The sequence below is a fragment of the Panthera pardus genome, unplaced genomic scaffold (genome assembly GCF_024362965.1).
Source record: "Panthera pardus isolate Hobbes unplaced genomic scaffold, ASM2436296v1 HiC_scaffold_13, whole genome shotgun sequence".
NCBI lineage: Eukaryota > Metazoa > Chordata > Mammalia > Carnivora > Felidae > Panthera > Panthera pardus.
This window is the reverse complement of record NW_026526688.1, coordinates 141,846,777-141,861,028: the sequence shown is the minus strand read 5'-3', so window position 1 is coordinate 141,861,028 and position 14,252 is coordinate 141,846,777. Positions and strand designations below refer to the sequence as shown.

The 14,252-nt window shown below is 34.1% G+C and overlaps 1 protein-coding gene across 4 annotated transcripts in view; it reads right to left on the bottom strand.

The window, feature by feature from the left end:
• The window catches only part of CNOT6L (CCR4-NOT transcription complex subunit 6 like), a 120,400-nt gene that overhangs the window by 70,008 nt on the left and 36,140 nt on the right, over nt 1–14,252 (bottom strand). For all 4 annotated transcript variants that reach the window (XM_019466739.2, XM_019466749.2, XM_019466723.2 and 1 more), the window contains exons 2-4: nt 5,014–5,135; nt 1,806–1,992; nt 483–568 (exon numbers count right to left, since the gene is read on the bottom strand). In XM_019466739.2, coding sequence (XP_019322284.1) covers nt 483–568; nt 1,806–1,992; nt 5,014–5,125 — 385 coding nt within the window. In that variant the 5' untranslated portion in view covers nt 5,126–5,135. The remainder of the gene's footprint in view (nt 1–482; nt 569–1,805; nt 1,993–5,013; nt 5,136–14,252) is intronic.

Sequence of the window (14,252 nt, the reverse complement as noted above, 5' to 3'; positions counted from 1 at the left end):
TATACTTTATTCAGAACAATCATTCTCATTAGGTATAGTTCATCTTTACTGTTATGTTTTCTCTCTTATAACAAACAATATGTCAGTGCAATTTTATCTACTCTATCAAAACCTGATATGGAATATTCTGCCTGGGGTTTACCCTATTAAGTCATTCTTTTTATAGGTGGGGTGGCAGGCGGAACTACAGTGTCAATTTAAAATACCTCCTCTAAGAAATGTAAGAATTTTACAGAAAATTAAATATAAAATATATTTAAAATTTTTCCCCATACAAATTTGTTAAAATGATGGCAGTATGATGAAATGCTGAAGCTCAATTTGATACTGAAGAACCACTTTACTTTCAAGAGAAAGTATAATTACATTCTCAAAATTATGCGAAAACCTTACCTATATTGTAACCAAAATTGTCTTTAAAAGGCTCACAACACCTCAATACTCAGTGAGTGTTAACACTGTCATCTTCTAACATCACTTACCTTTCAAACCTAGAGTTTGTAGCTGGAAGAGCCGACCAAGTTCATAAGGCAAAACCCGTAACAGATTGTTATTTAAAAGCAATTCCCTGTTCAAAAAAAAAAAAAAAAAAAAAAAAGAAAAGAAAAAAGTTTAATATATCAAACTTTATTAATATCTACAATTACTTTCTTAGCCTTCCCTAACATACCATGAGTTATATTTACTTGCAAGACACATTCAATCCAAAAAATGTACAAAATGTGTAACTACCACAACTGTTAACAATGTTTCTATAATTTATTCATTCTCCAGCACAGATTACTAAAGCTGCAAGAACTACATATCATTCACAGGCTAACTCCATTCCCTTTTCTCTCTCACTCAAATGCCTACCCAAATCAAAGTGACAGATATTCTTTGTATCCAAAGACAACCAGTATCCTTGAATCCAGTATACTCCACAGAAAAATGTAACAACCAATCACCTTTATCAATTCTTATAACTGATTACACTGTAATCACATTAAGATACTATGATGAACAATCACTGACATAGGATATAACCACAGATAATAAAGCATAATACAGATAATAGGATAATATAGGTAAGATCCAAGCTTATAATTTTGAAATTTTGGCCAGATTACAGAAAAAATAAACAGCCATATTATTAGATGACTAAAAAGTATTTTAAGAAAATAAGGAATAAGATTCTAAAACAATATAAATGTTTAATTTTAAACACATGACAGCAATTTTAAATATCACTACTTAGCCGGGAAAAAAAAATTACCACTTAGCAAATAAACATAGAAAAGCAATACCTGCCTACACTAAAAACATTTATACAAGGTCTTAAAGGACCTACAAAATTTTTTCCTATGAAGAAATTCTTAAAGAACCCTAAAGGACAAGAAATAAATCCATTTACTATCAAGTTCTAAGGTTTCCTTAAGGACTTGTGACATTTAAGTATACTTCACCTTATAAAACAGGTATGTTCCCAGAAGTTTACTTACAAGATCAGAATATTTTCTCAATTATTTATGATTATCTTATCACATGCCTGAGCCTAAAGCGAGACCTAATATTTTAATCCCAACCCACCTCAAGGCTGTTAAAAGAAATTGGTAAGACAAGCACACTTCTACTTAGAAAGCTTCAAATTGAAAGAAAGGAAATGTTCAACGGATGCCACCTCGAGCCCTGTTTAGACAATTTTTATCATTTGATCTTCAAATGCATACCAAAATCCTACTGCAAGAGGAGTAATATCTCATAATTTTCTTATTTGGTAAATTTAGAATTCTATATAGTGAGTCATATCAGTAATATTTCCTTACCTGAGAGACACCATGTTTCCTAGTTCTGCTGGTAAACTTCTGAGTTTATTGGATGACAGATCCAGGTAAACCAGATTATGAAGCTTGGCAATATCAGGTGGAATGCGACTAAGGTAATTGTCATTTAGGTGCAGTGCTGTCAAGTGTGTCAATGACCAAAGTGACGTACTTAAGCTCCGCACTCTACCTAAAAGGCAAAATATTGAAGCATTAAATTCTAGGCCCAGGATAAAGACTAACCTCCAAGGACTAAAAAGTAGTAGAAGAGACTGCAATATACAGATACTGCATCTTTGAGGTTAGTTTTCTATTAATGCCATTTGACTGCTTCCAAACCTACCTGTTCTTTAATTTCATGTCACTTTTGCCTAACAACCATTATTTCTCATGAACTCCCCATGTATTAAATGAGATGTGGCATAATAAGGAGACCCCTGGAGTCAGGGTGATGGTGAGTTCTCAAGGAAAACATCAGGCTGACTTAAGCTTTTGTGACACAACAGTCTTGAATTTTAAGGCACAGTCCTAACGAAAGTATTTCTTACATACTCCACAAAAAATAATAGTGAAAGGTTTGTCCATATTTTGGGCCTGGATTCTTCTACAAACTTTAAATTACCAAGAGTAATTACGATGATTTAGAACCAACATCAGATTGACCATTAGGAAAACCATTTTACCCATAAAAGACGTATCGTTCCCAGCTTTCGATGCTACAATCAACAACTCTGGTTTAAGATTTTGCACTAAGTGCAACATACTCAAGTGAAATGGTCACACATTAAGCTTTATCAGTCAGTCAGCATCAGACAGCTATTGTAGCACATGGACTAGAAAAGATTCAGAAAACCTATCTCAGAATCCTGATTTTTACCGCTTACTAGCTATATAGATCTGGGCAAATCACCTAACCGCAGCTGCTGTAAAGTGGGATATTATCTTAATAATTTATATGAAGATCATTTTATAAACTTTACAGAAGTAAAATAGAATTTAATTACATATCACATTTGAAACAACAGATCTTGATTAAAAGAGCAGTGGAAGGTGTATAGAGGCCACAAAATGTCAAATGGTCAATGTTACTTTTTCACATAGCTATCAAGCAGTCGTCAACTCAAGCTCAGATCTGTCCAGGGTTCTGTCACAGGTTCCTTCATGCTATCTATTATCAGGCTCAGGTGCCAGCTAGGATTTTGTATTTTAATAGGAAAGAAAGTGTTCAAGTGAAGAGAGGCTGTGGTAAAAGAACCTTATTTAAGTCTTACCTGGGATTTAATCAGGTGGTTCTCAACCAGGGGCAATTTTGATTTTATTCCCCAAGGGACTTTGGGACTCTGGAGACATTCTTCGCTGTCAAAACCAGAGGATTGCTACTGGCATCTAGTGGGTAGAGGCCGGGAATACTGCTAAACACTATGCTGTATAACTGAAACTAATGTATCGATGTGTGTTAACTATACTTCAGCTTAAAAAATTATAACTTATGTAAATTATAGTCCCTAAGATGTCCACTGATATGTATTACAGCGACCTTTTATCCCATGTGTTTTAATGGAATTATTTACAAAATGGTAATATCTCATGTTAATATTCATATGTATTTAAACTTAATATATACTTAATATATTAATATGTTAATATTAACTTATATTTAAACATGTATGTGGCTAACTATCATATTAAGGACCCAAACTGCTGGAGAACTATCTTCATTATCAAAATTCCAATATCATGAGGCGCCTAGGTGGCTCAGTCAGTTAAGCATCTGACTTCGGCTCAGGTCATAATATCACATTTGTGAGTTCAAGCCCCATGTGGGAATTTGTACTGACAGCTCTCCCTCTGCCTCTCCCCCACTCACACTGTCTCTCTCAAAAATAAACATTAAAAAAATTCAAAATTCCAATTATCATGTCTACAATGAAATTAAAATTAATGTCCTTTAAAAAAAAAAAAAAAAAAGAGGAGTGCTACTGGCATCTAGTGGGTAAAGACCAGGAATGCTGCTAAATCACCTACAGTGCACACAACAGCCCCCAACCACAAAGAACTGTCTGGCCCTAAGTGTTAGCAGTGCCTAACTGAGAAACCCTGGGTTAGCCCAATAGGATCTGCTGATATTCATTCTTCTGATTACCAACATTTACCCACCAGATTACATTTAAGCTAAATATACGGGTAATTCTTGCTATTAACACTATAATGTGGGTTTAATGCTTCCCAATGAAAGCCTGTTTGGGGGGGGGGGGGGGGGGGACAGGGGTATCACATTCTACATTATCTGTATTATACCAATTAATAAACAAAAAAACAGTAGTTATATTCTATTTTTAATAAACTTTTAACTTTATAATAATTTTAGATTTACAGAAAAGCTACCAATATAGAGTTCCTGTATACCTCTCATCCAGTTCCCCTAATGTTAGTTTCTTATATTATCATGATACATTTGTCAAAACCAGGAAACTAATATTAGTACATTACTTTTGTACATTATTGGTACATTACTAATGTACAGATTTTATATTGGATTTCACCAGTTTTCCATCTTTTTGTTATAAGATCCAATTCAAGATACCATTTTGCATTTAGTCATCATGTCTCCCTAGTCTCTTATGGTCTGTGACAGTTTCTCAGTCTTTCCTTGTTTTTTATGACCTTGACACTTTTGAGGATTACTAGGTTAGGTATTTTGCAGTTTGAGTTTTTCAGCTTGAGTTTGTCTGATTTTTTTCTCACTAGTACATTAGGGCTGCAAGTTTTTAGGAATCATATTCTATCTGAACAAATCCTAAACATGAAAGGTCATGTAATATAGTTATTTTTTGGAATCAACAGCTTCTAAGCTTCCTACTAGGCCAACACTAGGATGATAGGAAAATGGCAAAGATTTCAATTTCCAAAAATAATTACTCTGCAATAGCCAAAATTAAATCTATTATATCAAAGAACCTGGTTACTCAGAAACAAAACTCCCAATGTCCTCAATTTCAGATGCCAACTCTGGCTCAAGGTATTATTTCAAAAGAAAGAACAGGAAAAAGATATTTAGTCACAGGTAAATTAAACACCAGTACTCAGAATCTTTTATTTTCTCAATTAGTTCATCTAATTACAAATGTACAACATAGGAATAAATACAATACTCAATTCTTGCTCATTATTGCTATTATATCCTGGGTTAAACGCTTCAGATTCCACTCACCCGAGATTTCTAATTCTGCCCAGTGAGATTTTTTCCCATTGGCTACCTCCTCTGCTGACATGATGGTATAAATTCTGCGAGGATCTGGAGGATCATATTTTTCCTTTGGCATCCCTATTAGTCTGTTAAAAAAAAAAAAAAAAGGATAATCAACAATTACCACAGTCTCACAGAAAAAAAGAAAAATGGGATGTAAATTTTCTTTTCCTTTCCCCTTGCCAGGCTAAGTCATTTCATACTAGAAATTCTCACTAGAAGAAAACATGTCTGCAGTATGTTAGGCTCTTGCAGGAACTCAGTAACAGATGCATAAGGGAAAATGCGAATAAGCAAAGACATTGCATTTCACATTGAACTTTGTAGTTGCTTCCCGAACTTCCACCCATTCTTGCTTTAGCAGCCTTGCTTTCCCAAACAGACAGACCCTACACCAGTTTTCTGAATGGATTTTGACTAGTCTAAGAATATCAAAGTAATCCTGTCCTCCTTGCCTCGGTGATATTCAAATATCTTGTATTTAAGACAATCAGCACATGACATTCCTCTTGTCACAGAGATTAGCTCAGAAGTATCTAATAACCATGAAGCTTAAGACGCATTCTATTCAGGCTTCTCTATCCTGCTAATCATAGAAGAATATAGCCCAGATTGCTACTGGCAACCATCCAACGATTATAAGGGAAGCCAGCCACAGAAGTCAGAGTCTAGAAAATAGACAAAGCCAGAGTCCTCACCAAATCATACCTGTAGGACTCCCGAACACTGGGCTTTTTGCATACACAAGCCAATATATATTACTTATTGTTTAAACTAGTTTAGCTTGTGTTTTTCATCACTTGCAGTCAAAAGCATCACACAGAATGATATCTTAGTATGAGCCTGTCTTGGTTTAACCTGTTGTTCTGAGGCAGCATCATTCCTTTTCACTCTCAGAAGTGTCCATGCCACCGAATTGAAACTAGTATTATTATATACTCTTCTTCATGTAACTGCCAAAATAATCACTGACTGATCACGAATGGTAAAAACTAGATATAAAAATCCTCAAGTGTGCAATGTATGAAGCATATGACAAATGGCACTGAAAGTAGCCATTCAAGGAGTCCAACACAAGAATTACTGCTTGGTAACTGGCAGAAAATAAAATCCAGTTTAGATATAGCAATAATAGCAAATGACAAAGCCCTGAACCTAATTAAAATCCTACATGCTATCTGTAAGTTGCCTTGTTATTAGTATATTGGTTCTCTTTGTTCATATTTCATACACATACACACACACACCCCAAAACCAAGTGTCTCGATCTGAGAGTGTTTCCAACTAAAGTTTAGAATTTATAATTCAATGTAATTTACTTTCACATGGTCTGAAATTTGTTATATACAGAGAATAAAGAAAAATTAGTGGTATTCTATGTTTCAAAAAAAATCAAAGCTAGTTTATAAGAACAGAATCAAAATTTCCTACACCATAATCTACTCATATTTCTGAAGGTAAAATAGTCACTTTCCTCTTTTAAAAGGGGTAAAGAGAAAGTTTTCCAGATTTATTAATCTGTTTAACAGTAGTCTGCTTCCAAGTTTCCAGGTTAAGCCCTTCCTTCTGCTTTAATCTTATCGTACAAGTTGGTTCATACTGACCCTTTTATTTCCCATACATATCCCAGGATCTTCATACAGCACAAAGAATATGATAATTTTCCATGGGAAAAAAAAACTTGATTTCTACCACATTCGGCCTATGTAAAATACTTCAAAAAATAAAATTTTTAGATAACAAGATTTTCAGAATTTCTACCGTGCATGAGGAATGTGTACCTCTGTGAGTACTTCTGCATACTAATATGAAAATCTGCAAAAACACAAGAGTAAGGAAAGCCAAAACACACAAACAACATGCTACAAAATCCATGAACTACATTGCAGATGGGTAAAAAATAAAGACTGCAAAATATGCAAAACAAATGTTTCAAAATTCTAATTCGTTTTCATAAAACATAGAGGTCAACTTAATGTGGTTTTTAATAATGGCTCCCACTGGATGGTATGTTCCTTAAGGGGACTATCATTCATTTCTGTGTGGAGGCATATCATTTTTATATTGCTATATAGTTCCTTCCACATAGTAGGCCCTTAATATGTATTTGTGGAATGAATATATGCTTTGTAATACTAAAATCTGCCACCTTCCTCCTGCTTTTTCCATCTCACAGCCAATTTTCAGTCAATGCTTTTCTAAAAATTATTCCCAGGAAATGCTAATTAATCGACATGTTCAATTTCCCTAAATATTTTAAAAATCTATATAGGTCAATAATTGCCATCTCTTCTGGCCCTGTAATTCTAATCTTGAAATCAGCTACTATATAAAATGATTTTTTTTAATTTTTCACAAGTTTCCATCTTCCTAAATCCACTAAAATTTATAAAATCTGTTCCTGCAAAACAAATCCATGAAACATTTACCAGTGTTTACATGTAAAACCAAAGTAATATTAATACTGCCATATTAGCGGTCAGAGATCTCTTCCAGATTTGATTAGGAAACCAATGAAAATACAAGCACTTAATTAAAAATGAATATAAATTTCAATAGTCTGATTAAAGTGGTAACATTTTACTTTTGGGTTAACAAGCAACTTAGTAGAGTCTTCAGTTCTGGTGATCACTACTGTCTCAAACATCAGGTTTTCAAAATTGCTACTAAAGACTTAGAGAATTCAAATTTGGGAAATTGGTAATATTAAAGCCTCTTATTCAGCTTTATTTTTTCCCTCTCAGTTCCTCATCACCAACTTTGCACATTGGAGACATACCTCAAAAACTTATTTCAAAATAAATTAAAATATAAAATACTAATTCAAATGTATTTAACTCTTTAAATGTGACACCGATAGTGTGGTTTCTAACAGTCTCATATACAGGTCATTCCAAGACTTAAATACTGAGTGATGAATACATTTTATCTAAAAAATAGAAATGTTTTATTTTGGAAAGCCTAACAGCTAATTCCTTTCCCTATCTTCTTTTTCAAATTGATCAAACAGGAAGCTTTTGGTTTTTCCATGACTTTCTAATTTTTACAACATCTTACATCAGTTCCCAGAGGATCCTCCCATTACATCAACCTAATTTATACTGGGTATCCTTATCTTGTAATAGAGTACAATAAAAGCCCCTTTGGCAACACAACCTAACTTTCCAGTCTTCGACCCTATTTCAACACTATAAAAAATACTCCACATAGCTCCCCAAATGCTAACTACATAAGCTTCTTTAAACCTGCCACCCACTTTCCATCCATTGGATCTTAGCATAGCACCTACATGACCTTCCCAGATCCTAGTGCAAAATTTCTGAGAGTTACCATCAGTCCTGGCCAAAGAACCGAATTATGTCTGACTTCTTAGTTCCTACATGAACTATCCTAAAAGTAAACTAGTTTTAATCTCCACCATTGAAAGCTGATTAATCACTACCACATAGTGAAGATTTTCATTAGTTTCTCTTCTGTTCCACAGGAAAAACCTCATGTAAACTTATAAAATATGAACTTCATAGAAAATGTATTTCAATTTTTCAATTACAAGCAATATTATATGTAACACAAGAGCTATTTTGACCTAGAAATTTGTATTTTATTTTTTTAATGTTTGTTTATTTTTGAGAGAGAGTGGGAGAGCAGGAGAAGGGCAGAGAGAGAGGGAGACAGAATCCAAAGCAGGCTCCAGGTTTTTAGCTGTCAGCACAGAGCCCAATGCAGGGTTCAAACGAAGGAGCTGTGAGATCATGGCTTTAGCCAAAGTTGGATGGTAAACCGACTGAGCCGCCCAGGTGCCCCTGCCCTAGAAAAATTTTAAATGGAGCTTCCAAAACAAAAAAATGTAACATACCTGTATATCACGTCGTTTCAATGAACAGCATATTACAAAATATATATGAAATACATCCAAATACACTATTGCTAAAGAATCCCAAATCTCAAATTTTATATCTGAAGCTAATAAAATAACAACTGCTCCCTGCTCCCAAACAGAACAAAATCTAATCTGAGCCAAATCAGAGCAAACTTTTAAAGCTAGAACTGGACTTCTGTTAATAGGTGGTCATCTGGAACAACTTAAAAAAAGAGCAGCCTGTATAGTACATATAAAGATTTAAGTTCTTGTGGTATTAAACCAAAGTTTCCCTCTCACATCCTGTCCAAATTTAAGGTCATTTTATCCAAGTTTATAGTACAGCACAATTACTATTACTTAGAACTCAGTCTAAGAAAGAAAGAATGCTACAAGCACCAAAGAATGTTTCATAATGAATCAGAGACTTCTAACTCAACTCTAAAATAAAAATCATTAAACATACATTTATTTCCATACAAATATTAACTGGTCATCTCAACTGTAGTCTGCAAAGTAATCTTTGGCAGAAATACAGATGCTGGCAGGGTTCCCAAAGTTAGAGGAAGACAAAATTAAGCCCACACTAGATAGTTCTGCTTAACTTTTAGAGCAAGATGTCTATGATTTATTGCATTTTACACATTCTCAGATAAATCTGTATTATACTGACATTTATTCCCAAAGGTTATTCCCAAATAACACATTATTTGTTATTTATTGAATACCTACCTACCTAATATCCATCCTTCCCATCTGGTCTTAAGCATTAAGGCCATTTTGCTTTCTGAGAAAATAAATCTAAGTTCAACTTTTTTTAATAAAGCAAACTAACCCTTGTGCTGCAGCATTTCTGAAGTTTTTATTTCTTCATCAATATTTAACTATACAGAACTATTAATCATTATACCTTCCCTGAATGGGCTCACCAGCAGATAGTAAAAAAAAAAAAAGTGCCTTAGCAAATCACACTGCATACAGCAGGATCATAGTGATAAAGACTGATGACGCTTAAGAGCTTAAAACATACCCTGAAATAATGATTTCATTAGCATTTCCCACTACAGGTCTATACAAGGGTCTCTCTGGTGGCATTTATCTGCAATGACATATTTAGCTAAAGTCCATATATGGTAATAATGCAAACATTCAAAAAGAACCCCAAAGTTTGGGACACCTTAGTGGCTCAGTTGGTGGAACATCTGACTTTTGATCTCAGGGTTGTAAGTTCAAGCCCAACACTGGGTGTGGAGCCTACTCAAAAAGAACCCCAAAGTTTTCATGACTCTCTCTCACTCTAAACTAAACAAAGCAAAACCCATGTTTTATGATGGTAAAGTCATTTTATTTAAAAAAAAATAATAACCTCAGGTTTTTGGAATTTCATGTTTCTGACCAGTTTAACATTTATTCAACAAATACTTACTGTAGACCTACTACCATCATGTATTACACCAAGCACTAGGACTTCTAAAGTAAACAAGATAAACAACATCCTTGCCTTCACGTAGCTTATACCATTTTCATAGCGCTGCTTTAAAATAAAGTTATAGAATATATAGTTTACTTCCAAATAGTGCTATAAAGAATTTGGCACTTCTTGTTACTACCTTCCCCCCCCCCACCCCCTTATCAGGTAGTTGCATTGTTCCCTCTTGTCACTATTCTGAAAGAGTACAACTAAAGGGTAATGAAGCCGACCCTTAAAAAACTGCTTAGGTCTACTTATAAGCAGATCTTTTACACTACAGAAAATGTATTTTGTTTCTTACGATTTTCTTAATACCATTTTCTTTTCTCTAGCTTACTTTATTATAAGAGTACAATATATAATACAATATATATAACACGCAAAGTATGTGTTAATCAACGCTTTATGTTATCAGTAAAGCTTCCAGTCAACAGTAGGCCATTATTAGGGTAATATAAAGTCGTACATGAATTTTCAAATGCATGGGGGATTGGCGTTCCTAACCTCTGAGTTGTTCAAGGGCCAAATGTAATAGGTAATCCACAGAATGGTCAATGACAAGTAGAGAAACTACAGCTCCCAGGACAAGAATGGTAAGTTTTTGTTTTATTGTTTTTTCAAAGAAATACAGGGAAGCATTTACTTTTTTTTTTTTTTAAGGTTTATTTTTGAGAGAGAGAGAGAGAGAGAAAGCACAAGTGAAGGAGGAGCAGAGAGAAAGACTCCCAAGCAGGCTCCACACTGTTAGCACGGAATCTGATGCAGGGTTCAAACACATGGGAACTGTGAGATCATGATCTGAGCAGAAGTCGGATGCTTAACCAACTGAGCCATCCAGGTGCCCCAAGTTTTAATATTGGGGAATGGACCAAAGATAATGAGGCTAAACACTTATAAGTACATTTAATTTAAGGTGATAGCAAATACTCTTCTAACACTGCGACATTATTTATTCTATGATCCTTACTGACAAACCAAATAATTAGATAACAGTAACAAGGATTCTTTTGGTCTTTAAAAATATTTAGACTCAGGATGCCTGGCTGGCTCAATCAGATGAGCATGCAACTCTTGATCTCAGAGTCATGAGTTCAAGCCCCACATTGGGTGTAGACATTACTAAAAATAATAATAATAATATTTGAATTCAATGTGTCTTCATTCTATTCAGTTTATTCTTTGGGATCTACTTCAAATTCCAAGCCAAACTAGTTACCTACCCAAACAAAATGCATAGGCATACATGGATGAAAATGAGATGTCATAATGGTTACTATACTTCTTTCTAAAGGTAATCCAAAGGTAGCTTTATGTTAATCCACAATGATAACTAAAAGAAGCTTCTAACTCCATAAAGCAGTGAGGGCATAGTCTACTTGTCAGCTAAAGAAAGCACTATGCGGGGGGGGGGATCAGAATAGAATTTTTCTGCACATTTGAAATTTTCCCTCATATGTGGAATACCAGAACACAGCAAAAGCAACATAAAACAAATAATAAAAGGAAAAATGGAGACCTGAGATTATAAATCTACCAATCACTTCAAAATTTCAAAATAATTAGCACATTTCATTTTATTTCGTCAGTAATTGATTTGGACAACAAAAGCTTACAATTCTTCTCTTACATTCCAAATTAGGTCTTAGTCTCTAGCTAACAATCACTATGCTTTAATGCCTCTTGTATTTACTTACTGCCTCTCACTTACCTAAAGATATCGAACACAATCTAATTATCCTGCAGAAAATGGGAGATAATTAGAAAAAAATTTTCACAACATCAATTTTTCCAGGACTATGATTTCTTCCCCTTAACCCTTTTTATCCTTTCACTTTTTTGGTGTAGCTTGTGTTTTCTATTTCCTCTGATATATACATTTTTATGTCTTTCAGTGGATGTCCAATTCTATCCACCCTTCATGGTTTAAGTCATCTTTTACCTCTTCAAAATATTTCCCCACGTAAAAATCAACAAGCTAATTCTCAAATTTATATACAGAAATCTAGAATAGCCAAAATACTTTTGAAAAAAAATATATACACTTGGGTGCACCCACTATCTAATATCAAGACTTACTATAAAGATATAGTAATCCAGACAGTTTTGTATGGATGAAAAGGGATAGACACATATAGTTCAAAGGAACAGAACTGAGAAACTAGAAATAGAACCACACAGCCAATAGATTTTCCACAGATGTGTAATAGAGATAGATTTTTAAAAATATGCTGCTAGAACAATTAGACATCCACATGCAAAAATAAATAAATAGGCATTAATCCAACCGTGTACCATAAACAAATTTACAAGGATAGTAAATTTAAGTGTAAAACCAAAAACCATAAAACTTTAGAAGAAAACATAAGAGAAAAATTAAGACCTTGGATTAGGCAAATATTTCTAAGATAAAACACAAAGTATGATCCATATAAGAAAAATACTGATAAACTGAATATCAAGAAAATTTAAAACTTTTCCTCTTTGAAAGATGAATGATGAGAATGCAAGCTGGTGCAGCCACGCTGGAAAACAGTATGGAGGTTCCTCAAAAAACTAAAAACAGAACTACCCTACGACCCAGCAATTGCACTACCAGGTATTTATCCAAGGGATACAGGTGTGCTGTTTCAAAGAGACACATGCACCCCAATGTTTATAACAACACTATCAATAATAGCCAAAGTATGGAAAGAGCCCAAATGTCCATCGATGGAGGAATGGATAAAGAAGATGTGGGGTGTGTGTGTGTGTATGTGTGTGTGTGTGTGTGTGTGTGTGTATATATATATATATATACACACACACACACATATATATATATACACACATATATACACACACACACACACACACACACACACACATATACACATACATATAAAATGGAGTATTACTCGGAAATCAAAATGAATGAAATCTTGCCATTTGCAACTACGTGGATGGAACTAGAGGGTATTATGCTAAGTGAAATTAGTCAGAGAAAGACAAATATCACATGACTTCACTCATATGAGGACTTTAAGAGACAAAACAGATGAACATAAGGGAAGGGAAACAAAAATAATATCAAAACAGGGAGGGGGACAAAACATAAGAGTCTCATAAATATGGAGAACAAACTGAGGATTACTGGAGGGGTTGTGGGAACGGGGAAGGGCTAAATTGGTAAGGGGCACTAAGGAATCTACTCCTGAAATCATTGTTGCACTACATGCTAACTAATTTGGATGTAGTATTAACAAATAAAAAATAAAAATTAAAAAAAAGAAAGATGAATGAAAAGACATGCCCAGGATTGAGAATAATTATTTGCAAAACACAAATCTGTAAAAGCACTCCAGAATATAAAAGGAACTCTCAAAACAAAATCTTAAGAAAAACAACCTAATAAAAAAATTGGCAAAAGATTTCAACAGGCACTTCACCAAAGATACTCAAATACAAAATAAGCACATGAAAAATACTCAACTATACGCATTTTGGAAATTCAACCTCAAGTGACAATGAGATATCACTACACACATACAATACTAGGGCCAACAAGGATATCACACACACATACCTGTCTTTGTGTTTATGTTTATATACACAAACACATACTTATATACATACACACCTATTCATGCATACATACATACACCCACACATACCCTCACATTTCGCTAGTGGAAAGCAAAAACAGTAATGCCACTGTGAAAGAGTTTGGTTGTTCCTCATCAAGCTAAACATACTTTTATACAACCTCCAATTTCATCTCTAGGTATGTACCCAAGCAAAAGAAAAATTTATGTTCACACAAAAAACTGTATGTAAATGTTTGCAGCAACTTTATTCATAAGCCCCCCAAACTTGAAAAAAAAATCAAATGATCTT